The sequence below is a fragment of the Sphaeramia orbicularis genome, chromosome 1 (assembly GCF_902148855.1).
Source record: "Sphaeramia orbicularis chromosome 1, fSphaOr1.1, whole genome shotgun sequence".
NCBI classification, from domain to species: Eukaryota; Metazoa; Chordata; class Actinopteri; order Kurtiformes; family Apogonidae; genus Sphaeramia; species Sphaeramia orbicularis.
The window spans coordinates 53223493-53250775 of NC_043957.1; the positions used below are offsets into that span (position 1 = coordinate 53223493).

Below are 27283 nucleotides of genomic sequence, written 5' to 3' on the forward strand. Positions count from 1 at the left end.
TAGCAAGATGACTCAAAAAGTTATGGACAGAGTTTGAGGAAATTTTCAGGAAATGTTGATACTGGAACAAGGAACAAATGATTAAATTTTGGTGGTGATCAGGGGGTGGGACTGATCTGCCTTGGTGGAGGTCTGCACTGTCCAAGTGCTTTTCTAGTTTTTAAAATAGGCCCAAAGTGCTTCCAAACTTTCATAACATTAGTCTACATCTGGTTTGAATTTTTGCCCCTCTGTCCTGTTTTTAGGAACCAGTTTCATAGAAGTACCCAAGTATAAAAATAGGGAATCATGAAGGTATGAATTCATACAGTTACAATTACAAAATTATTATTATTATTATTATTATTATTATTATTATTATTATTATTATTATTATTATTATTATTATTATTATTATTATTATTGTTGTTGTTGTTGTTGTTATTTTGAGCCTGCTGTATCAAAGGGACTCAACAGATAAGGAGAAATAACCTGCTGGCATGAACATATTCACTGTCAGTGTGGAGTTATAATTCAGTCGAATTGCCTCAGTTACAGTACATGCAAAAACATTATGAATTCCAGTCACACATGATGAATTAATTAACTTCACTGTTCAACATCATCTCTCTTAGAAGTACATACACATGAACACATGCTTCTTTTACATTTATAGAACCAACAAATTATATAGTCAAACTTTTCACTGAGTTTACTGCACTGTTTGGCAGGGCTTTGACAGAGAGGGAGAACAGGGAGGGATCTCAAACAGTTCAAAACTGACAGAAACCTGAATTACTATGAAAATCGAAGGCACTGTATTTCACCAGAATCTCAGTTCTGCTTCCAAAAGTGTGCAAAGTTGGCCAAACAGGTTTTAAATCAGTGCTGGCACAACCACGTCGGCTAACTGACTCCTCAGCTACAGCAGCCTGTAGGACAGACACTGAAATATGAAGATATAATAGCAGTATTATCTCTTTTTGTATGACTTTTTGAAAGTACGATGTCAAAAAGCAGATTATTTGTTGAGATTTGAAAAGGAGTGGGGTAAAATGTGACTGAAACAGTGAAGTGTTACAGTGTGGGGTGGTTGCAATAGATGTGTACTGTGTGTACTTAAACGTAACAGAGGAGAGGCAGTTGTCCTTCCAGTAAAATACTGAGTTCCTCTGAAGATAGAATGTCATAAGGAACAATATTCAGAAAAAAAGTAGCAACTGTTTCCAAAAATGTAACCTGGAAGTTACACTTTAACTACTAATTGCACATATTTGTCTTTAAGCTATACCATTTAACCTATACAAGCAGCTTTGAGGCTAAACACTGTCATGGTTGAATGGTAATGTGTTCAAAAAGTATGTACAAGGCTGTCTATATTTATGCCTCTTCATGTTAGAAGCTCCAGTTTTTGGTTTGTTCTGTTAGACGTCTCACACACAGAAATAAAAATATGACAGTATTAAGGATAAGAAAGTCATGCTGCACATATTTACTCTCCTCCAGCTGTGTTTTTAATGAACGCCTTAAATTGCTTGCTGTATTCAACTGGCAAATGCAAATAACTGACTGAACTGTGTGAAAAGGGCCCAACACACACACACGCATGCACGCACGCATGCACTCGCACACACACACACACGCACACAACTAATTCTCAAGTGGCCCTACAAAGAAAGGTGATTGTAGGTGGAATCAGTCCCACCTACGCCAGCCATTTACTCCACAGTAAGACTCACAATGGAGAACAGGCACAAATAATCATGTAGAGGTCCAATGCACAAATATAAGTGCCAAACAGTGGACACAATGAGCTGATTGCTAGGTTGATTGCTGCTGCTCCTTCGTGAGCTGCAACATGACATGATAAGTAGAGGAAGATATAATTTCTTTTCAGTGGAGCTCAAGTGTTTGGTGGGAGTCCAAAAGGAAATCTCAATAGAAGGGGAAAAAAAGACTGACAAGTACAGAGTCCTCTGTATATTTTGTGAAAAGTAATACACCTTGATTCCATGAGTACTGAACTATCAAGACCAAGTGAATTATTCAAGACGAAGAGGCGGCATCCTTTCTGCACCACTTATGTGACCTGTTGGCAGCCTCTTTTTGATTGATATTCAACACATTTTGTTTTAGAATGAGAATGACATAACCACTACGTAAGATTTCTAAAGCCATGCAATGACTACATACAGTGATTAATCATCATTTGGGATGGTATAGATTTGGCCTGGGATTTTACTTGTGTGTGTGTGGCATTTTCAAAAGTTATTGAATTTAAAGCCTTAATGTAAGAGAACTGCAGTGTATTGGTCTAAAGCAGGGGTGCCCTGTCCTGCATGTTTTAGATGTTTCCCTCTTCCAGTACACCTGACGGTCATTATCAGGTTTCTGCAGAGCTTGATGATAGACTTATCATTTGAATCAGGTGTGTTGGAAGAAGGATACATCTAAAACATGCAGGATAGTGGCTCTCAACGACCCGGACTGGGCACCCCTGGTCTGAAGCAGGGGTCTTAAACATGCGGCCCGGGGGCCAAAACCGGCCCGCCAAAAGGTCCAAGCTGACCCGCAGGATGAATTTGCGAAGAAAATTACACTGAAGATATTAACAATCAAGGGTGTCAAACTCATTTTAGTTCAGGTTCCACATACAGACCAATATGATCTATGGTAAAATTATAGTAACAATAATCTGTAAATAGTGACAACTCCATTTTTATAGGTTCTAGGTTCAACTGGACTAATTTTGCTCTTTTGAAGCTAAACTAGTCCAGTTGAACCTCAAAGAACTACCAAGACGGGCAGGCTGTGGCTTAGTTGGTAGAGCGGGTCATCCAGTGACCAAAGGGTCAGCGGTTCAAATCCTGGCTCTGACTGTCCATATATCGAAGACACTGAACCCTGAATTGCCGTGCATGGCAGCAGCCGCCCGCTGGTGTGGATGGGTGAATGTGAGAAATTGTAAAGCACTTTGGGTACTATGAAGGTATAGAAAATGTACTATGTAAGTTCAGACCATTTACCAAGAAGAACAATGACTTGGGCAAATAAGAAATTGAATTTAATTATTTTAGGAATTGAATTGAATTATTTTATTTTGCCTGTTACCACATGTTTGTGTAACATTGTGCGTAATGCACGTGTATAAATAATAAGCTGAGGCATAATATTGTTAAAACTGCTCTTATTTTTCTTACAAATTTCATTTTTTTCAGGTTATTCACTATGTTTTTTGTTAAAAGATAGCTTGTAAATGTGAATATTTTCATAATTTAATGTTTTTTATTGCACTAAAACAAAAAGTTGTCATTATTTATAGGTTATAATGCTATTACTTTAGTGGTTTGGCCCACCTGAGATCCAATTGGGCTGAATGCGGCCCCTGGAAGAAATGACTTTGACACCCCTGCACTAAAGGGACAGGTGGGAACTCCACAATGATCTCAGACAATGCAGGCCTGTCACAGTTAATACATAATCAGCTCGTTGCTGTTATTTGAGCTAAGTGGAACTATTTTCCATTATCATGATCCTCTGTATCCAGCTGTTTTCAGATGGAGTTATCATCCAGCTGTTTGAAAACGGCTGGATATCATCAGCTATTTCTTACTAAGTGTCAGCACAGGTGTTTGTGTATTTATCAAAATCAAATCTTCCCTGTGAAGTTTTTTATCACAAAGCCTATGAGATAATTACAAATGCCACTTTTTTTCATCAGCTTTACTGTGTAAATACAGAATTAGATTTGTACAATATTAACAGCATAAAATCACAAACACAACATGCCAAAACTGAAAAGCCAATTAAAAGACAAAAGACAAAGACATTAATCATAACTGTTTGTGGGTGTGGGTGATGTAGTTTTCATCATATTGATCAGTATTGGTTTTTATCAGTACCACTATTTATCATTTTATTATGTAATTGGAAGAAAGAGTATCAGAGGTGTCTTACTCTGCAGTGATTGATGTATTTAAACAAAGGAAAATAAGAGAAAATCTAAATTCTCTTATTGTAGACACAACATGTATTAGTACCTGAATATGATAATGTGTTTTGCAGTTTTGAATGATTGAGATATACGATGAAACCAGTAGAACAGATTAATCTGTAAGTGAAACTGAAGCAGTGCAAAGCTTTTTTGTGTGTGTTTTTTTTTTTAAATAAATGGTTACTTTGGTACAAATATATACCTACCATTGTTCCAGATAGACTTCTGAGATTTATGTCCCATGGGGAAAATACCATAAATGAATGAAAAGCATTTGACTTCTTCACCTTCTCTTAACTCAATTCACAGGAGGTAGACAGTCTACACTATACCAGAAGACCACAGAGTACCTTTTCAGCATTGTTGGCTAATTCCAGGTCTTTTCAGTGAGGTAGTTGGGTTCAATTTGTGATTGACAGCTTTAATTTTGGATTGCTGTTAACTTTCCATCAGAAATAATTCCACTGCTCTACTTAATGGCACTGCTCCCACAACCACACACACAATAATACTTTGGCTTCACTTTTTCATAGTAGAATGAAACGGTATCAGATCACCTATCTTTGTAATCAGTCATTTGATTTGGACCTAAAGGAGAGAACTGCAGAAAGAATGTGTGCATTTTGAAATTCTGTCTTTTAGGGCTGCACGATTTTGGCCAAAAATAAAATCCCCATTTTTTTGTTTCCTCTAAAAACTCAATTTTCGATTTTGATTTTGATTTTTGGGTAAAAGTACAAAAGACAACAGAAGTCAGCATGTCGTTTTTGTGAGCAGCCCGCAATGCAAGGCACCGCTCCCTACCTCAAATCTGTGATGATATCACGTGATGGGCCCACAGAAGTGACACCAATGTAAATCAGTGACAGGCGTCAGTCATGTGTGTGTTGACCACATAAGAAGAGTGATCCCCAAGCAGTTATATTTGAATTGAGGGCTCCGTGTGTGGAACCATGGCTTACATTGGTATCACTACTACGTACCCATCACAGATCGAAGGTCCGTGGTCATTACACAGACTTCTGTGAAAGACCGCCCTCACAGTTAGGAGGAGGAACCTATGGTAGCCCTGCAGCCTGGAGGCATGAGAGAGATGAAATCGATTTGATGTTTTACCTTTTTTAAAAATCATCCTAATTAAAAAATCTGATTTTGATTTAAAATCCATTAATCATGCAGCCCTACTGGCTTTTCATCCCCCTCCAAATTTCCACTTCCTTTAGCTTTAAGACTCAACTAAAATTCTATATTTGTGATAGCATTAGACAAATGCACATGATCACGTGCTTAACATCTTTGACTGTTCTCCGAGGTCAGCTCACCTCAAGCAAAACAAGATTACTTAAGATTACTTCAGATTACTTCTCTTTCAAAGTTCAGTGGTTACTTCTACATGGTGCTTTCATTCTGATAAATGTCATCGTCTTGTTATGGTTGAAGTGACTCCTGTGTTTTGCTGTCTGAGTTCTTGACTAAGGCGGTGCTTCACCCGGTGCCCTCACCCCTGAGCCAAATAGATCATGTGCTGGAGGGGTGTTGTGTGTAGGTGGAAGGGTGTTGAGGTGACTGACTCCACTGTATGTCAAGACATGTTGAGGAAGTCAGCTTTTTCTGTACACAGCTTTCATTACTGCAGATATCTGTCCACACCGTCAAGTGAAGGATCTTCCTGTTCTTATGCGTCTGCCTGTCTTCCTTTCACTACTGTCAGTCCTCCTCAGCAGATCATGGCTCAACACCCCTGTTTGGCTCCTTTTTTTGCCCCCCTTTCTGACCCATCTTGAATGTCAGTTTACTCTGTGTACCCCTGACATGCGTGGGGCATACTAAGCAGATGACAGAAGAGCTCCCAGCGCTGATTTTACATGTGGGTGTGTGTGTTCTCTGATTGCTTGGGTCTCCCTCTGCAGCCGTGCCTCCGCATTCGTCTGAGTGTGTGTATGCCTGCCGCGTCCCTCAGACCACGGCAGTGTGGGTGGAATAGAAATTATACAAGGGTGGGTGGAAAAGCAGAGAAAGAGGAGCGGCAGGGGGGAGAGAGAGAGAGAGAGAGAGAGAGAGAGAGAGAGAGAGAGAGAGAGAGAGAGAGAGAGAGAGAGAGAGAGAGAGAGAGAGAGAGAGAGAGAGAGAGAGAGAGAGAGAGAGAGAGAGAGAGAGAGAGAGAGAGAGAGAGAGAGAGAGAGAGAGAGAGAGAGAGAGAGAGAGAGAGAGAGAGAGAGAGAGAGAGAGAGAGAGAGAGAGAGGCAGGGCGAGGGAGATGATACAGAGGGAGGAGGAGAAGGAGGAAGGGGGGATGAGAGCGAGAGAGAGTAATAGAGAGAAGGGGAATCTAGCGACAGTGACATTCTGTAGCGATTTGGACATTTGAAAGCCAGCAAGTTCTTTGCGGCTACATTTTTCCTCTGACACGCCGACACACACACATTAAACAGCTGATGAAAATGTGTACTGAGCAGAGCTTTTATGAACAGTGTTGAGGATTACTTGTCTTTCTTCATTCATGGAGCAGCAAACTTTGAGCGTGGATTCTGAAACAGCCACTGAACCAGTGAGTAATCAGCTCTGTGCACTTGTGCGTGTGTGTGCTTGTACTCCTTGTATTTGATACATCCTCATCCCATTTAATACTCTCTTACATTTATAGCATGCTGGATATGTTACACAGTCGTGAATGTTTTACATGAGTGTTGCTCGATTAGATTCTGTAGGTTTCATCCTGACTGCAAGTGGATTTTTTTGTCAGCTCGCATTCAAAGAGGCACCAAACTGTTGCTACAGACATAATGTTGTTACTAAATACCAAGTAGGAATCAGAGAAACTAGACATATCTCTGCTTTTTAATGCTGTTGTGGTCCGTTTGAAATAATTCCTATCATCTATCGGGCATTTAATTTGGTAAAGTCAGTAGAATGCCTTGAAACTTTAGTGGCAGGGCCTGTTGCTGGAATGACAGGTCATGTGACTGGTAAATGGCCAATCACTGCACTTCCTCTGGCTCCGTTGAGTTAAATGGGAAACCTGTTGACATATTTTGGCTGTCGCTTTGTTCACTGCTTTTGATAAAGAAAATAAGGGGTGAGCCTGTGTGTTTTGATTTCCCGACATGTTAAAATGTCACCATGCTAATTTGCATTTCTAAATATACTGATAAAAATAATGAATATATTTTGCAATCATGAATCAGTCCATGATCAAAAATGTGCAGTGAGGTTGTAATGTGTTTGTGTGTGGTTGTGTGGACAATTTTTGCAAAGCGGTCTTGACACTCTAGTGAAAAGCAGCCCAGGACATTATTTTGCTCAGCACAGCAGTGAGAAAAGAACAGCCTGAAAGCCCTCTGACCCAGCACACGCACATAACCAGAGTAATAAAACTCATTCACATCATTAAAGTAAATAAATATACATGCAGATGCCCAAAGATAACAAACTGCCCAGACATTTCATCTTGTGAAAATGCGTGTGCGAGTGTGTGTGTTTTCCTCGTGATATCCCCTGAGAGCAGAGAGTGTCAGGAAAGGAAAATCAGATGATGAGGTAGGATCAACGCCGCTCCTGTACACAGGAGGCCAGGAGTCACTTCATATGAAGCTCAGATTTCAAATAAACACAAGTGCCTCTTTTTATTTTCGAGAGCCAGATGGTACAGTTTACCACATCAGCACAGTTGAACCGTGTCATGTGATAAGTCAGTCACAGATTCGCTCTCAAATGCAACGAGTCTAGACAATAAAAATTAAGAAACCGCTTATCACTTTTTAGCTTTAATCAAAGCAAATATCCTGACACATCAGACAGCCGTGACTGTTTGCTTGTGCAATTTTCCCGTGGTTTAGCAAGAGTCATCAAGACTGTCAATGAATTTTTGTAGCTGTGAGTGATGTGCCAGCTTTTAAGCAACCAGCTACTCTACATATGTCATGCTTTTAATGGAGATCTATAAATTGAGTTTCAAATAGTTCATAGATTTTAATGAAAAGCAAAGCAACTTAAAAAGCAGATGAAGTAACTGTAATCATTACAACACTGCAAGAAGCACAAAATCTAATGGTCATCTTGCACAGCAAATACAGAGCAACTATGTGTGTTTTGCCACTACTGAGGCTTGTTTAAGCTAGTCGCCTGTCTACCTGTTGATGCTGGAGTGCCTAATCTTTGTGACAGCAGTAGAGGGCAGTATTGAGGTTTTTTTTCATTTGGGATATAGATGTAGATGAGAAAGGCAGAAGAAAAGAAAAAAAGAGAAGATCATTTTTGTTGACAGCAGAACTCTGCATGCATTTTTTATGAGATTGTTTAGAAGTATCTTAATACAAGTCTTTGATTTTCATTTAGACGTGCAGGACCAGAAAAGTTCTCATGCAGGAGTCATGTTTAATATTAAAGTTAGGAATTGATATTTTGGAACTTTTACCTATGTCCTGCTTGACAGCTGCTTTTTTCTGGTTGTGTGGTCAGTATCAGATATCAATATCTGTGTGTCTAGATTTGTTACATTTGTGATTCAATGTGAAGCAATACCCCAATTTTCAGTAGCGAGTTAACTGGTGCAGCCAAAACAACATTTATGTCTTGATATTGCACATAAGGCTATTATGTAAAGTGCATATGATAATTCAAGCTGTGTCTGTTTGTATAGTAAACACTTAAAACAATGCTAGCACATAAATGTACTGAATGTCAGTCTCTGTAGTGTTCCTGTCATCTGATATCTGTTGAAGAGAATTTTTCCCTTTTATGTTGAACTGCCCCAGAAAAGGCCATGAAAAGGCCGTGTACACACACACACACACACACACACACACACACACACACACACACACACACACAAAGGAAACCGAGCTACTCAGCCAGACCACAGGAATTAGGTTAGACAAGGATTGAGACATGAGAAATCTTTTCTCCTCTTTACTCTTTTGTTTTCTTCTCCCTTCTTCTCCTCCTTCTTTCATCAGGATGTGGAGTTAGCCAAGGTAAACCTTTTCTAATCCCACTCATCCTGTGTGCAGCTCTGGCACTCCAGTGATATATATATGTTGTGGATCTGAGCAGAAGTTACTCATAAACCACTTCAAGTTCTTCCTGGCCTGTGAAATGTGTGAAGGAACACAGTGAGATGCTTTGAAATAGAGTCCCCGAGAATTGCACAGTGTGGCTTTAATGGTGTCTGAGGTGCATTTGATATAATTAGTTGAACCAAGCAAACTGGGACATTTTGAAAATTAGGGCTCCAATGGACAGCCTCTGTAGCACCAGAAGCACTAGTAATTAGTGTGCTGGCAGTCTTGGTGTTTTGTGAGTGGGGGGGGGGATGGTGGTGGTGGTTGGAGACTGAGTGCTGGAGCCTTCCCTGATGTTGCTATGATACAGGGACATGGAAGGTTAACATTAACTTTAACAACAATATGGCACAGCATTTTGAGCTCCACAGCCTTAAAATGGTGCTTGTGGTGCTGAAAAGAGGGCAGTGAATGTGTTTTGTTTGGGTCTACCAGTCTTCAAAGGGAGATTTTTTTTAAAAATTTGAAATAAATAGAGAAAAATTCTACTGAACACATGCCCTATAGTAACAGCCTCACTTCACTCTTAGCATTTACCTGTTTCCAGATTTTATTGGGTGTAGCTAAGCTCTTTGATGTCTTTGAGTGCCACATTCTGCGGTCTAACAAATAGTTTTTTTTTACCTAAACACAAGAAATGACTGTGGTGTGAAAGGAAAGCAATACACACATAAAATTGATATCAAGCCTCTCTGTTTGTTTTCACTATTCTGGGTTTTGTAGTTATAGGAATATTAACTTCATCTGTAGATATAATGAAGAGGGAATTATGGATGTAATACTCAATTTCTGCAATTGGATCTAAATCTTATATCTTATATACTAGACCTTGTAAAACTACGGGAGGCAGAAATCAGCAGAAAAATCATAGAAATCTTAAAATACACACCCTCACTCTGCAGCTCTCTCTCTCTAGACAGAAGTAGGTACCACATTTATGTTTCATGACATTACAGAAAAGTAAAGCCAAAGTTCTACAGTTATGGGAGCTGTCATGATGCGTCTTTGTTGAGCCACAGAGTAGAGCAGTAGAAATCATGTCTGGCAAAATCTCCACAGTGATTAAATAAATAAATAAATAAATAAATAAAGTGCATATTTAACTTTCTAGTTGTCTGCAATCACATCTGAGCATCAAAACCTCCAGAATGTTTTACAGCCTGAAAACATAGTCAAGAAAAGTCTCATTTGATTTTGTTTGTTTGATCTTATTGGATGACTTATTTATTGCTATTTGTCCTTTTATTTTTTGGCGCTGAAGAGGGTAAGCTCTACCCAGTTTCGTTGTATAGCCATTGTACTGTGACATTCTATTCTATTCTATTCTATTCTATTCTATTCTATTCTATTCTATTCTATTCTATTCTATTCTATTCTATTCTATTCTATTCTATTCTATTTTTTTCTTAGATCAACTGAATTATGATATGTTCTGCATGATTTGATTAAAAAGTCATATTTCAGTTGTTGTTGACGTTGTAGTTTTCAAGTTCTTGATCATTTTGAAATGTGTATTTTGGCAACTCAGACATAAAATACACTAAAACTTCAAAGCAGTACAAAACAATGCAGTGACCTTAATTTTTGAATGTTTTACACAAGATATGTAAACAGACTGATCTCACCATTGTGATTCAATTCATTTGTGCAGCTTTACTTTTTCAGCTTCAATTTGACTATTTGCTGGCAGTGCAATGATGTACTGATTAGCTCTGCCGCCTCACAGCAAGAAGGTTCTGTGTTCAGTATGGACTGGAGTCTTTCTCAGCTGACTATCTGTTCTCTCTACACCACCCAGGTTTCGTCCAGGTCCTCATGTGTTCCCCACCATTAAAAACAGGTTAACATACAGGTTCATTCTCCTCAGTTCCATTGACCAAAGAGCTGATGAAGATCTGGACTTGGTTCTTGAGCACCTTCAATGGCAGCTCATTGCTCCTACTGTGTGCTAATTGCTAATGCAAGGTAATAAGTGTTTTAGACTCGGTAAAATGACCAAAGAAACTGAATTTCCCAACAGGGACAACAAAAAGCCAGTTAACTTTTTAACCTTTAGCCTTTAAGGTCATACAAACACAATGCAGTCACACTTACACTCCCACTACCAGCCCAGCCCCACTCAAACTTAAACAAATACACACAGATTTTACACTCATTTACTGTACATGCTCTGCTACCACTGAATTATTAAGTCATCACAGTCAAAGACAGTGGCATCAAAGACGCAGTTGATGTGTGTGAAAGAAGGTGGAAGAGAAAGTCTCTTTTTTTGCTGAAACAGGAAATTAGGGGGAGCTAGGTGTAGGCTCAAGGCCATGTGCACAAATTAAATTGCAGTCTTTGTATGCCTGTGAGTGTGAGGGAGAGAGTTAAAAGTAGGTTATTGTGTCCAGTAAAGTGGCCTTTGTTTTCACTTCAACTTTGAGAAAACCTGCACAGAGAGAAGTGGACACGGAACATGAAACTCTTCTTTATCCCTGCCACTTTTATCCATCTGTTCTCATTGTACACAAAACAAGAAACAGTTTATTGCTCAAATGACTTTAAAGTCACAAACTCAGATCAGTGGAATTGGATTAAACCTGGCTGTGTGTGATTTGAACAGGGAGAAGTTAGGAGGGCTGCAAGAGGTAAGGGTCATGCTGCGTTTTGATTGGCAGGCTGACTGGCTTTGTTCCCTCCCCTTCTCGGTAGTACTTCTGCCTGATGGGGGCGTGTCACTATGGAAACGGAGCTGTGTGTATGTGTCTTCAGGAGAATGGAACTTTGCCGTCAGTCTGTCAGACCTGCGTGTGGAGGAGAGAGTGTATGTGTGTGTAAGAGAGAAAGACAAACGAGAGCAGTATAGAATGTAGCAGGAGGTAAATAACATGTTAGCAGTAGTTCGTCCAGCTTAAGCAGAGAGCTGAAGCTCAGTTGAAGGCAGGTATGTGTGTGTGTGTGTGTGACAGATGTGCTGAGACATGGATCTATCCAAGTCAGTTGTCTCCATGAGTCTGCCGCACTTGTAGCTTATAAAGAAGCTGTGTCAGTGTCGGCATGTGTTTGTGTGTGATTGTGTGAATGCTTATGTGCTGTGTGTCTTGGATATGTAGAGTGAAGAATCAGTAGGTTTCCTCCTCTGTGAGAGGAGAGCAGGATGAGCCTGAGGAAGAGGCTCTCCTTCAAGCGGGTCTGGAACTTCAATACAGTGAGTAGTAATCACACCCATTGCCATTGCTTTATCACATAGAGAAATGTACTTTGAGTGTCAGGATGTGTATGAAAGGGAAGATTTGGCTGTTTTATCACTTTTTCATCTACTCAGTTATTTATATACAGAGAAGTCAAGTGAACCGTTGATGAATTTAGACATTCAAACATCCACTCATTTATAAGACAAAAGAGGGTAAAGCAAATAAAGCAATGTCTGGGTGTTAGGCAACTACAAATGGAAAAGTCTAGCATCCATTACAAAAATTCAGCAGCACTTTTTTCTCATTGGCAAGCTTTTAATGCTGTCCTCAAGCTTGAGCTTACTCTGAGAGGGAAGGGAACGAGAAAAGGGGAAAGAGAATGGCATTTAGTGCTGCCCTCTGGACATATGGCTATTATTCTGGTCACTATAAGTCAAAGGAGACAAGGACAGATGGAAGAAAGAAAATTACACTTAGAGACAGAGGAATTCATAACCTTTTACTTCCTACAAGTGGGAAAACACAAGGGTGTAGAGGTGGTGTAGACAGAAGGATGAAATCAAAGACATAATGAAGTGGTGCCATGGGGGAAGAGGCAAAAGTGTTTTTATCAGTGAGGGATTGTTTGGTGATATGAATGAGATGTGTGTCTAAAGGTGTCTCCTTTAGACACACATCTCAGAAGAATTGACATCTCCAGGGTATTTCCTCTTTTATGAAATATGTTTTGGGTTAGAGCTGGAGACAGAGTGAGAGAGGAAGACACGGGGCCAGAGACTGAGACAGAGTCAGTATTCTTAAAGGAAAGTGAGGAGGACACTGTAGTTTCACAACAGAAAGACAACTAGACCTGACTCTCTCTGTTCTTGTGAAATTCTCTTAATTTAGCGTGTTGACTGGCAGCTGCATGAGTGTTCAGACAGACCTATTCAATCAGATTGTATTGTGTTTGTGTCTGTTCCCTCTTCAGTCTGTGCGATGGTGATGCATTTAGGGCGAGGAGCCAAGTAAAACAGACATTTATCAGCAGCACAGCCTCTGAGTCACATCTCCTGTGTGGCTCCATTGTAGGGAAACAAACATTATCTGCATTCCTTTGCTGCGTAGAGAGTGGATATTGATTTCCGAATGCATCGCAGGGATTTAGACATTATCCTTGAGTTCCAGAGATGCTCACACAGTAATGTGGCTTTGGAATAAGTAATTAGGTTTTTGACATTTTTGTGTGGTAGCTGTTGAGATGGCTCCAACTGTCGTATGTTATTTATCGATTTAGTCAATTACGTCCTATAAAATCTGTAACAGTTTGTATTAAGCATATACCTTTAACTTATGTTTTATTAATATACACTTTAGTGAAATATTTGCTCTTTATTAGTCATCTTATAGCCCGTATTAATGCTTGTACCTCTGTGTCTGCATTATAGAACTGCTAGGTAGTTAAGAGTCTTCCTTAAGTAACCTCCTAATAAGTGACTTTAGATGTGTTCTACATACATTCTATAGTAAATACACTTTTGGTCCATACTGTGCAAAGCATATTAAGCTCTCAAGGCATGTATAACATCTTCCTTACTTACTAAAAGTAGTCATTTGGAGAATACAGAGGGAAAAATGTGGAAAATATTCATGCTAAGTAAGGCATTTAGACAAATTAATAAATAGATGCTATATGCATGTATCAACAAAGCATCTAGGTAACGGTAGGTGTTCTTCAATATAGGTGAAAATCAGTTTTGATCAAATTTAGGATTTGTGCAGCCTCTCCTTAGAAACCGGCCTTACTTTTGTTTATACCTGCATGGCCTCATTTGACTCACTTTTGGATTTTTAGAATCTAATCAGCTTGTTCGCCTCATCCTACCCTCTCACTGTTGAGCTTTGCTAAAGCTACAGCAGGTCTTGGCAGGGGAACTCTGGTCTCCTCAATGGCAGCCACTATTCACCTCATATTCAAAAGTAAACATACAGGCACACATACACTGAGCTGCTTGGCTTCCTCCTCAGCTGGAAGTGTGTGTGTGTGTGTGTTTGCAGTTGGTAAATCTGTGTTGTGAATTCTTAGTCACCTTTTAAGGACAGCGTGTTTGTGCCAGTCGTTCAGTTTTGGGCGTGGTCTCCTGTAGTAATGAAAAGGTTTACAGACAGGTACATAGACATGTGTTCACTGTTCCTCTGTGTTTCAGCATGTTCAGCCTTCTTTCACGCATCCACGCATACATAAAAGGAGAATCTCATTCCTTACCAAAGGTGGCAGTTACAGCTCCGATGATGGAGCCAGGAATAGGTTCCTGTGGTACAAACAGTGTTGTCTTTGTCTGTAAGTGTGTGCCCTATCCCTGACAGTTTTTTCCCACAGATAGACATTTTTTATTTGCCCTGTTGAGTGTTACTGGCTGCTCTGTGTCTCATCCTTTAAAACAGAATGTCTTTTTCCAAGAATCAACATCCAGTCCATCTTAGGTGTCATACACGCGTGGAAAGTTCAGATGGTTCAAGGAGACGTTTATGACTTTTAAACTCTTAATATTATGATAACCAGGAGAACATATGACTGTAACTTGTACTTGTGTTTAGCCATATTTTGAAGCTGGCATCCAGGCTTCATAACAAATGATGTAAGCCAGCCTGTTCCCTCTAGTCACAGCTAATAAAGCACTTGAGACCTCCCCACACAGTGTGACATGCCCCTCCCTGCTGGCACATATACATGACCTAACATAAACAGGTACAGCATGTGCCTGGTTATAATTTATATTGAGAGAGCCAGAAGTAGGAGGTAAGCAAACATGTTGGTTTTAGTTATTTGATCATTACAACAATACAGCAAAACAACACACAGTTTCCAATGAGTCCAATAGCAGGTGATTATTACAAATCCAAGAAAGGGCAAATTGTAAGTCATGTTCATTCAGATGAGTGAGTAACCAATGAGGGTTTCTATGATTCATCTTATATTTTAGCAAAGAGGATGTGATAGAAGACTTGTTTTGTGCAACAGTGATGTGTGTTCGTTGTGCAACTCCCCACAAGACTTTCCTTTTATCAGTGTTCAGAAAACAGTAATCCTCAGAAAAACCAACCAATGCACTGGTTATGTTCTTCTTTGACTACATATGTTTTGTTTTGCTAAATGCTAAACTGCTAGAGTTTTAACCATCATCCTGTAAGTCACAGTGTGACTGCTGATTCACATCCTCTTAGGACTCAGAACAAGAGAGACTGTACAGTCTTGAGTGGTGTGTATCCACCATTTTCAAAAACCATAACTTCTTAACTTTTTAATATAATTTTTGGACTTTGTCAGGCTTTTTTACAGAGATAGAGTAGAGTATCAAGAAAGGCAGGGAAAAAATGGGAGATAATATGCAGCAAAACACTTGGCTGTGGCTGGGGTTTGATGCACAATTAGTCTTTATTGGTGGTTTCTAGCAAATGTGATGGTTTTACAGTGTTATATAATATAAAGTAAATATCTTTGGGTTTCGGATTGTTGATTGGTCAAGATTTGCCATTTAAATATGTCATCAAGATGTGGGCTTTCAATATTATTTGTTGTTATTGATGTGAAGTGTTATAAAAATCTTCAAACTGTCAACTCTCTCTCTCTGTTTGAACACCAGTAACATGCTGTAATATTCTTTTTTGTAGTGGAAGGTATTATGAAGATGCAGTTTGTGTCATCCCTAAAGTTTAATTCACAGGGTGTGTACACAGGAATATAGTAAAGTTACTAGCAACGCCCGCTCAGCTCTGTTTGAAATGGTAGTGAGTAATCTGTGGATATAAGAAGAACCCATCAGTTTGAATTCACACCATTCATAACTGTTCACATTCTGAGGTTTGGAACTTTTCCCCTTGTAGAAAAAAAAAACATGATCATGACCATCAGTCATGTGCTGCTGTGTCTTTTTATCTGTTTGTTTGTGCACTTACTCATTATGCATAAAAGCATTAAAGTGCTATTTGTATCTGAAGGAATCAGCAACACAATAACTGCAGACGATATCGGGGTACGACAAAGCAATAAATTCCTACCTTCAGTGGCACAGAAATGTAAGGTTTGAGAGTAATTCAGGCTTTGAGCAGAGAGTACTCTGATATGGCAGGATTTTTGGGTAAAGTTCATATATATTGTGTATCACAAATCTCTATTATCAGTTTTTCAGTTGCGTGCATCTGTACTGATCTTTCTTTTGGAGGAGAGGTTTGTAGCGGGAAAGTCTGGAAAACCCCAGTCATTCCCTGTGGGCTGTTAGGAATGACCAGGATCTGCCAGGAGAGGAGGAGGGAACACTGCTGGAAATCACTGGGAAAGGGTTTGAATGAGGGAGGGAAGCAGAGGAAAGAATGTTTGAAGGAAGAGGTTTGGTGATCAGGGATAGAAGAAGAAAGAGTAGTATGATCAGAAAGGGGGTTAACGGACTAACAAAAGGATGGAAATAGGTTAGAGGGGAGGAAACAGGAGAGGGGACTTGGGGCCCAGAGTAGGGGCCAAACCACAACACCACAAAGTACGTCTGGAAACGATCACACTGGGGCTTAATGGGGATGTGGGGGGGGGGTTCACTCACACACACACATTCACAAATGCAGAAGAATGCACCGACCATACAAAAGACATCTCTAACAGATGTGGACCATATGCACAGATAGGCTGAGACTATATGAAATACACACATCAGAGACAGACAGAGCACATGCTGTGGAAACGTGTGAAGTATGAAATGTGAAATGTGTACTGTTCTAATCAGCCTGAGGATCAGATAACCACTTTCCACTGGTGAGGTTTGTGCCTCTATCATTATGTCTTGTCCTCTGCAGCAGTTCGACCGCAATCAGCTGCTATAAAGTCATATCAAATCTCATTTCACATTCTGGTGTCAAACTGGACTCTTCAAAGGGGACGGTCTGAAATAGTTCATCCCTGTGTTTAACTTGTGCCATTAGGCCAGGACTACACAACTAAGACTCACATGAATTTAACTAGCATATGTGGTGTATCAAGTACAGTTACATAGTCTCAAAGAATATTATGAAACTAGATCCAAGTCTGCATTTTTCAGGATGTATATGTGTTGTTTTGTTTTGCTCTGCTTTTATAATGAAAAGTTTTTACATCAAGCTGTTCACGTCATCACTGGCTTAGAGCAGCTTTGTTTACATCCATATCCCAAATGAGGTTACAGCAAGAAATGAGGCTATAGTTGGAAATCTGAGAACAGTTTGACATACACTGAGGTGACTGGGCTGCTGTTAAAACAGAATGTTGTTGAACCTAAGGTGAGGTAGATTTTGGTGTATTAGTACTTCGGAGTACTGCTCATTGAAGATTTTTGAATGACAAACCAGAGAATGAACACTTCCCCCAACATGTGAATCCATTTAAATTTTACAGTCTGGTGTTGATCTGTTATGATTTCTAGCTCTAAAAGCTTCTTTTGAGTTTTTCTTTTGATTCTCTGGACCCTTGTCACAGAAATACGTTCTGCCTGCGTTAATGCATGTGCATTCTCACAAATCCTGGCCCCACATTGAATGCATGACCAAGAAATCATATTTCTGTAGCAATAATCAACCCATAAAGTATTCCATTCCATAGTCTTTACCGGCTTATTTCAGAAGATATGCTTCTTTATATATTATATATATATTTATAAGACGTCACATTACTGTTGGAAGCTGTCAGTAAACTGGTTTATTTAAGCTCATGTTCAGTTTCAGATAAACATAAACATCACAGTATTGGTGACTGTATTCAGTGTTTTTCAATGTGAAAAGCTACGGGTAACATAATCGATCTTTGAGAAGTGTTGAAGCATTCATATCTGCTCTGGTTATAATACAAAAAGCAAGTCATCCAAGAGACCTTTATCACTGTGTTAAGTTTTTTTTTTTTTTTTTTTACATATTTATCTTAAATCTTCTTCCATACACAGCTTCTTAAAAGTCACAATTTTTAGCTGAAGAAGCATAGACCCAATGTTACTCATCTTTCTTTCTCTTCTCTCATTCTTTCTAGCAAACCATTCTGTCTTTAATTTCTGATCCCCCTTCTTCTCTCACCCCACTCTGGTCTCCATCTCTCTTTTCTTCTCTCTTTCCCGTTTCTCCCTTTTGTCTACTCCTCTCCTTTTTCTTTCTGAGTCACTGAGCATTTCATGGATGTTCCAGAGTTTGCTACATTACTACCGTCTGTGTTGAATGATCTCATCCCTCCTCAGCATGTCTGGAATAAAACTCCCAGTGCTTTGTGCTTGGTGTGTGTTTTCTGTATGTGTTAGGACAGAAAGATTTGGTTTGAATATGTGGTGCATATTCATTTATGAGTGAAAAATACAGCTAACGAGCCAGTTAAAGTAACTGAAGTATATGGTTATGTTAATGGGGTGTGACAAGCTTTGTGTATTGTTACAAGAATGTTGTATATACGGACAAACATCACACTTGTTAAGCTGAACCTAAAGTTCCCATCTCCACACACAAGCCACACCCCTCTGAGGAGGTTTCTTGTCAAGCCAGCACAGCCAGTTCACAAATGATTCCTCCCACACGCACAAGACAATGAGTGTGGGTGCTAACTCGACTGTGGCCTGATGTGAAAGTGTGTGATAATTGCCACATCTTATGGGAAACATTAGTGTGTATTGGAGTGTGTCTCCATACGGCTCCATAAGTGCATGACCAGGCAGCTGCCTGTTGGCCCACATGTACTGTGTCATCTGAGTGATGAGCGAAGGACCTAACCCATGTCTCTCTGTGCTTTTTTACAGTCTGCTGCAGTCTCTGATGGAGGTGAGTTGATTTCAGTATCTCACTTTACCAACACCACCATTTTTTCATAGTCTTCATCTGCATTTCTTTCCTACCATTTTACCTGTCTTTTTTTTTTTTTTTTTTTTTTTTAATGTCTCTTTAACTGTTGTCTACTAAATTCTCACTTGTCATGATTTATGAAGCAGGATGTAAAAAGTAAGGATAGGTGATACATCACTTCTTGTGTTGAGCCATTTGTTGTTTTCCCACTGTGTCGGCTCATGGCTGACACCCTGTTAACATCTGACTATTTTCATACAGTCACACAGACAGTCTGGTTTGACCTGCTCAAAATCTGTCCCGCCTCTGACTGCTGTGCAGCTAGCAGGCTGTAACCTGATTAAGACCCAAATGTGAAAACAGTTTTAGGTGTAGATTTGGGAATTACAGAGGCAGGCCATTGATCTATTAGTCTGACAAGGCTGTGTTTTTGCATTTACTTTAATAATTAAGTGATTAGTGGGATTGTGGCAAAGAGCTTTGGTTACAGTTGAGTGGCGTTTAAGACTTACATTTTCAAAAAGCTGCTGATAAAGAGATGAAACATACACAGTGTTTTAGCTACTCCAAGCCTAATCAGATGCAGTATGTTACAACAATAGCCTGTTTTTAAATGCTGGCATTTGGAGAAACGTAGATTTAACTTCAATTGAATACACAAGATGTCAGTTTGGTGGACTTATTGTTGCAAACTGTTTGGGCAGTGTTTTTATTCAGCTTATGCTGTGTTGAAATCAGCCTTATTTTGAAGTTAATTGATGCGTCTTTTAGCACATGCCGACAAAAACAAAGCTCCCAGTGATACTCTTAACACCTCCAGGAGCATTTTACAGCAGATGGAAGGTAAAAAGTGGAAGAGGAGGTGACAAACAGGACAAAAGGAGTATACAAACAACCTGTTTTCACTCAGCTCTGAAGTGTTCATAGATACTTTTTCACACCACGTGTCTCTGGGAGAGAGTATTTATTGGATAGGATTGCAGTGGACAGTTTGCTCCTTTCGCACCTTTAAGTTTATGCGTTAAAGGAAGTGTGACAGCATGCCACTGAATTTGTTCATTTATTGCTTCCTTGTCATGTAGGGGTTCAAGTTGCTTACTGTGTGTACATGGCAGTACACACAGTAAGCAACTTATTTTTTGCAGATGGTGGTAGCATCTTTGCATCAGCATTACTTTGGCAGAAATTGTAAAGCTGCTTTGTTTATTTCTCCTATCACTCTGAGATAACATGGAATGTAAATCTAATTTCGTTATGCAAATGTTAATGGTTTGTTTCTGTAGTTTTTCCACTGTTGTCCACAACTCATAGTCTGGAAGTACACATTAAGAGATGGTACTGATAATGGGGTGCTGGCAAAAGCCGTTTAGTATTGTCATGTGCTTCCAAGTCAGATTCTGCATAAGATAGGACCTTACTCCTGTCAGCTGGGCACTGCTGAACCTAAATTTAAAGCCCATTCCCCCCTCTGCAATGTTTCAGAACTGCCTTTCAGTAAGCTTGTATTAAATTGAATGCATTAAACTGACTGGCATCATAAATATAAGCTTTGTTACACTTGTTCCCTTTATATTGTCAATGTCACACTGCAAATTATCTGTTTAATTTACTTAATTTATTCAGTGTAGAGATATTGTGAATAATAACTTTGTGAACTTGGTAAAATGGTTACCTTATGTAAGTGTGATGATCTACATCTGTATACCTCCTCGCAGAGTTTCTTGAGCACCCATGAATTCCCATACATTTAATTTTGTACTGACTTTTCCACTGTGTGTCAGTGTCAAAAAGTGTCCTTATGTGATTTGTCAGTCTTTTACCTTGTTTTTGTTAATCCCTTTTGTTGTTTGACTTGTATTATTTGTATTTATTGTGGCATCATTTTTATCCTGTTACAGCTTTTATGCCATTCTCATCTTATTTGTTGCATTTTTTATCATATGTCTTTTACATTTTTATCTTCTTACATTTTTTTTCCACCCCTTTTGTCTTATGTCTTTTAGGTCATATCAATCTTTTCAGTCTTCTTGATCATGTTTGTCTCATTAGTTCTTTGACTTTTTTCTTTTTGTATTGTTGCATCAGTTTTTCTTGATGTGTGATGCCTCTCTTCTTTGTTTTGTATGCCTTTGCTGAGGTTAATGTTTATAAAGTCATCCAGAGAACACTTTTCTTCTATTATATTAGGAACATGACCTTACCTGTCATAGTATTACTATATACTGTATTTCCCTCTCCTAAATGGTGACCCAATAAAAACCAGTAAGCCATCCATTGTGGGTCCTGACCTTAAGTTTGGGAAATGCAGTTTTCATTTACTTTTCAGCATATAGTAATTTTATTGGACTGAGCAGAGAATATATTTATGCACCTTCTCTTGACTTTGCTTACAAGGTAGACAAAATCTACAGTTTTCAGACCTGTAGGAGGGTTACATGTGTGACTGATACATTTGTTTACTGTTCAGATTTTGTCAGATGTGGCCCTAACGCTGTACTCTGGGGCTCATCATAACCATGATATTTTAGCATCACTTTTCCATAGTGACATAAAACACTATGAAGTCATCTATTTTTGTATTTTGTCTCTCGTATTGTATTGTATTGTACTGTGGATTAGATGTCACTGCCTATTGTCCCTGCCTATTTTGACACTGAAAAGATATTATCAAATCAAATTAACTATCTTTCACCATGATAGAAACTAGGCAGGTGGAACTGGATGTCAAACAAAGCTGGGAACGAATGTTTTATGTCATGAATTTTTTTTCACTCAGCATCAGTATTTCCAATTTAGAAAACACTGATATTGGTGCCTCCTCTGCATGATGTCAGAGACCAGCAGGTATTATCACATACTATGTCATAATCAGTGAGGGTCAGGAAGCCAAAGTGATGCTAAATGTGATTTAAAATCATGCATTTCCCAGATTGGTCGATCCAGAATCATTGCTGCGTGCAGACAAGTGGGAAACATTAAAAACATCAGAGCAAAATTTCAAGTGAACTCTATCTTGATACGTTGACTAAAGTGAAATCAAGTATATTGTTACCTGAAAAAATCCTAAAATGTTTGATCTCAGAAATGATAGCTTTATAAATTTGTGTCAGAAGTTGGTAAAACGTCCAACCATTGCACATGAATCTGTTTTCTAATTCTAGCCCTTTTTCCCGGCTCCTTCATCTTTAGCGTTGTGCCGTACTAAATACCTAACTACCAAATTCACATTTTGATCTGTCGGGGAAGTCAAGATAAGAGTACGAAACACACACATTTATCTGTGTGTCTGTGTACTAGATGGGGGGGCTGCAGGCCTCATTAGTGTCAGTTTTGGCCTACCTTTTAACAAGCTCCTCATCAATACTGCAGTTTGTGTGTGTTTGTGTGTACACGTGCATCTGTGTGTGCTCTGTCGTTTCTAGTTCCCTCCTCCTTCAACTCTGAATAATTCATCATCTCGCAGCCTGTGTGAGCTTGTATCGCTTACCTTCCTGGAGATTCGTGTGTGTGTGTGTGTGTGTGTGTGTGTGTGATAGTACGTACATGCAGGTGCGTGTGCATGTTGCGACCTGACTCTCTGTACTCTCCGGTTGTCAGCCAGGTTTCTCTCTACTGACGCTCCATCAGTCTCTCTCTCCTTTTCCTTCCACTTTTCCCCCTCTCTCCCTCTGATGCTGACACCTGTGTGTGTTTTGTATATCTCTCTCTATATATATGTGTGTGTGTGTGTGTGTATTCTGCTTAGTGCATTAGAGTTGATGAGGGGGCCCTGTTAGGGTGAGTATGGATGGAGGGGCTTGGTTACCCCTCAGGATTCGTTACCTGCCCCGTTGGCATCACACAGGCTCCTACCAGCTCTATCCAGGTGAGAAGACAACTGGTGCTTCTGCAGCAACTAAAGAAACGCAGATTATAGCCACAGAGGACTCAATATGTCACAAGGTGTAGATGCGGTTTTGTAATTCCTGCGTCATGGAACAGTGTGGAACAGATGAACTAATATAAATGTGATCGAGCACCTTTTACATTCATTTATGATTATAATAAAGTGTTGTGGTTTGCATTTTCCAGAGGCCTGTACCTTCGCTCTGCTGTTTGTCAACTCCATAATATCTTATCAGTGAAGTGAGTCAGGAGCGAGGCAGTAATGTGGTCTCTGGATAGACCTTCTAAAAAAAGAAAGCAATTATTTTCCATTTCATTATATTCCCCTTTATTGTGGCTGTGTAACTTTCCTTCGTGAGCTTTCTTCAATCAGACTATTTACTTTTACGTGTGGCTTCGGAAATCATTTAAAATGATCTTAATCAGTAGTTTTGCATGCAGTATTTATGTAGCATTATATTTATAACATTTTCATCTTTCAGTAATGCATGAGGCAGGAATGATGATGCATTTATTGTTATTTTCATAGTCTCCCTGCATTGCACTTGCCATAAACATTTGTTGTGTTTGGATTGTTAGTTTATTAAGATAAGTAGGCAAAGTCTGGCTTATTTGATGTTAATTAAATGTTTTTGGGGAAGAGAATGTTTAATTTAGAGTAACAAAACACAGCTAGACAACCCTGCTCTCAGCTCAGAAAGTCTTTTACTCGTATGCGCTTTCATTTGGAAAAACATGACCCCTTTTCTCCTTTGCTTGTAGAGGTGGGGTGTGATTCCGTTGAACAGCCCGATTAAAGTGTGTGATGGAACTATTGCTAAAAACAACTTCATTAAAAGTGTTTGTAGTTGCTTTCCATGCTGTTTGAAACGGAACAGGTTGAGCATTTTTTTTGCAAAACGATCTTCTGAGAACTGTCAGTGATAAAAAATTTATGTGAAGTAGCGGAAGTGACACTGAAATGTTCTGTTAATGGCCACGGGTTAAAGGTTAAATCACACAGGATTTTAGCTGAGGGCAAGTTTCAGCTCTTTCAGTTTATTTACAGGATGTGCTTTGTCTCAGGCACCTGATCGGTGATGCATTCCCTCTGGCTGTCCTTGTATTTTATTTTATCTCAACTGAGCAGCCCACTTTCAGTTAGTCTTGCCTGAAGACTCATAATTTGGGTTATTTTCAGCATCAGCTCTGTTCCTCTGTCTTTCTGTGTCCTCATCTTGTTGCTGTGTGAGTCTGCTCATCTGTTAAGATCGCTGACACACTGTGATCCGTAGGTGGGGAAAAACATTGATGCAGAGATGGATAATGGTTGACTTAAGCAAATGCATGACACATCATAAATGTATCATTGAAATACTACTTAATAAGAAAACTTGTTGAGACTTGTCCATGGTTGAGCTACTCAGACAATAAATTGTGATTCACTATCATAATAACTTTTATCCAGACAATGGCTCAGGTCTGCTCTAAGCAAAAGGACATTTTAGTAGTCTTACCTCATTGATATTAGGACTGCACAATAAATGTTTAATATTTATTAGCTTCTCATTGTAGAATGGTTTCATGGTAACATGATCACACAACATTATATAAAATTCCGTATTTTAGTTTTTTGTTTACTGTGCAGAGATGGGTAGATGTGTGTGTCTACTGTAGTAACTCTGAACGGCTCTACTTGGTCTATAACGCTGAGTAAAGTTCACATATTCATAGCATATCATATATCTAAGAAATGTTCAAGCAAATGGGTCAGTCAGATATGATGTTAACGGTGTAGAATGCAGTAAAAGCCAGCTGCAGGGATGATGTCTTGTACAGAAAAGACAAACAGAACTGCATTGCATGTGAGGTGAAGAGGTCTCAGATTAGTTGCTAGTCTAGATATGTACACAGTAGAGTTGAACAACATGGCCACAAAATTCAATCACATTTTTTTCATGATTGTGGATAATTCATAATTTTAATAGTTTTAAGGTTCTTTGTGTCCTTTAAATCAAGACCAAAGCATAACTCTGATTTTGTTTTTGTTACTAAAGCTCTAAAGTATAAATGTGCAAAAAAAAACAACCAAAACACAGCAAATAGAGACACATGCATTGTTTCATAGAATAGTTTTAAGTAAAGGACCACTGATGGGTAAAGACTGGAGAAATATATTTGAAAAATAAATAAATAAATAAAATAAATATGTTACAACAAACAGGTTTCATTTAGAATTTTGTAGTCAGGAAGGTTTCCAGAGGAAGCACTAATCTTGATTCTATGATTTAGGCATGTTTTACAATTTTTACATAGCAAAAGCTTGATTCATTGGATTAATTCAATTCCATTGATGCTGACTGCGCTGCCTTCAGGCAAAGCCCCTCAGATGGGAAAAAAAGCCGCCAACAGAAATGCAGAGGAGCCATTACAACTGAATTAAATAATAATGGAGTTGTATTCGTAAAAGTATTTGTTGTAAAAGCAACAAACAGTAGAATGCATCAGGTCTTAAATGTATGAATTCTGTGTGTGTGTGTTTAGAACTGAACAGTGTGGAGCTGCAGGGCTGCAGCAGTGACAACAGTCTGAACAGTAATGCCAGCCTGCCCAGTGTACAGAGCCACCGGCGCCACACTGAGAGGAGAGTGGCCAGCTGGGCCGTCTGCTTCGAGAGACTATTACAGGACCCCGTGGGAGTGCGCTACTTCTCGGTACTGCAACAGCACATGACTGGTGTTGGCATGCACATGACATATAGGCTCCATTTCCAGCTATGAAAGAGACTTTAGAATTGTTTAATTAAACCTTCCTAATGTTGCAGTGATGAAAGCTAAGTCAGACATGTTTTTATCCGATGGACTTTCAACCAAGAAATCAAATCTATTAGAAATACCTCTGTATACCACTAAGACTCTGAACCAACCTGTTACATTAAAGTATAACAGTTTTCACTCTTTTACTGAGGTGAGTTTGTGAGGATTCACGTGTCTACATGTGTATACTCTGACTTTTCTATTGCAACATCTGCAACTGTTTGGACCACAGGAGTTCCTGAAGAAGGAGTTTAGTGAGGAGAATATCCTGTTCTGGCAGGCTTGCGAGTACTTCAGTCACGTCCCTGAGAATGACAAGAAACAGGTAATACACATGGAAGCACAAAATCTAATCACTTATACATATCCATTTACAGCCCTCTAGCTAAGCTGCAGGAACTTATTAAATGTGTCTGTGTTTTTTTTTCTCTACCTCCCACCTTCTCCAGCTGTCTCAGCGTGCCAGAGAGATCTACAACAGCTTCCTGTCCAGTAAAGCCACAACACCAGTCAACATTGATAGTCAAGCCCAGCTTGCTGACGACATCCTCAATGCACCCCGGCCTGACATGTTCAAAGAGCAGCAACTGCAGGTAACACACACACATATTCCAAATACAGACTGAACCACATGTTTCATATAAGCAACCTTAAATGAACAAGAAGTGAAGTGTATACTCCAGAGGCTGCTGTGCAGGGCTGACACTGACCTCTGACCTTCCTTATGAGGGAGAAGTAAAAATAGGCTTTTCCTGGAAGTCTGATTATTCTTATTATCTCTAATGAAAGTAAATCAAAACAGACTGATATTGAGGATGCAATGTGCACTCATGCAACATAAGGTCTACGATTCGTCTGTGTCTGCTGTTGAGCACCATGGATGTGAATGGTTTCTTCTGTCATGGAAGGGAAAATGTTGCTGAAAAGCTCTATTGATTTCAGCAGCTGGTTTTAGATATTTAAACTCTGATAAGAGTCACAAGGCAAGATGGATATTCTTGCCATTGCCCTCTGTATTTTTACACATCAAAATTGCACACATATTCTTCATACACACACAGACACACACATCTAAAATATCCCTGAGGTTGTCTAGATCTTGTGGCGCCATTGATTCGGGATTTTAGGTCAGGCTTACACATGCATGTGCATCGGAACATTTGTCCACACACACTGTCCTCCTACAATTGACTTTGACCTTTCCCATATGTGTATCTGAAAACGTCTTCTTTATCAGGTCTCATTCCTTCATTAATTATTTGTGTTAAGTTCTTTTTTTTTTTTTTTTTTTTTAATTCACTTACTCCTGTCTCTCTGTTCTCATTCCCATTCTTTCCTTCTGTCATCCCTTTTCCCTTTTAGATCTTTAATTTAATGAAGTTTGACAGCTACACACGGTTCCTCAAGTCCCTGCTGTACCAAGAGTGTATGCTGGCAGAGGTGGAGGGCAGGCCCTTACCAGACCCTTACCACATCCCTAGCAGCCCCACATCCAAACACAGCACCACAGGCTCCGATCGTTCCAACATCTCTACGCCGAAGAAGGTAACAACACAGTCAAAGTGTTCCCCCTTGGCT

The 27283-nt window shown here is 39.3% G+C and overlaps 1 protein-coding gene across 3 annotated transcripts in view; it reads left to right on the forward strand.

Moving 5' to 3' along the window:
• The window catches only part of rgs12b (regulator of G protein signaling 12b), a 52090-nt gene that overhangs the window by 16574 nt on the left and 8233 nt on the right, over window positions 1–27283 (forward strand). For all 3 annotated transcript variants that reach the window (XM_030143728.1, XM_030143709.1, XM_030143718.1), the window contains exons 6-10: window positions 18983–19004; window positions 25434–25603; window positions 25938–26030; window positions 26155–26298; window positions 27068–27250. In XM_030143728.1, coding sequence (XP_029999588.1) covers window positions 18983–19004; window positions 25434–25603; window positions 25938–26030; window positions 26155–26298; window positions 27068–27250 — 612 coding nt within the window. The remainder of the gene's footprint in view (window positions 1–18982; window positions 19005–25433; window positions 25604–25937; window positions 26031–26154; window positions 26299–27067; window positions 27251–27283) is intronic.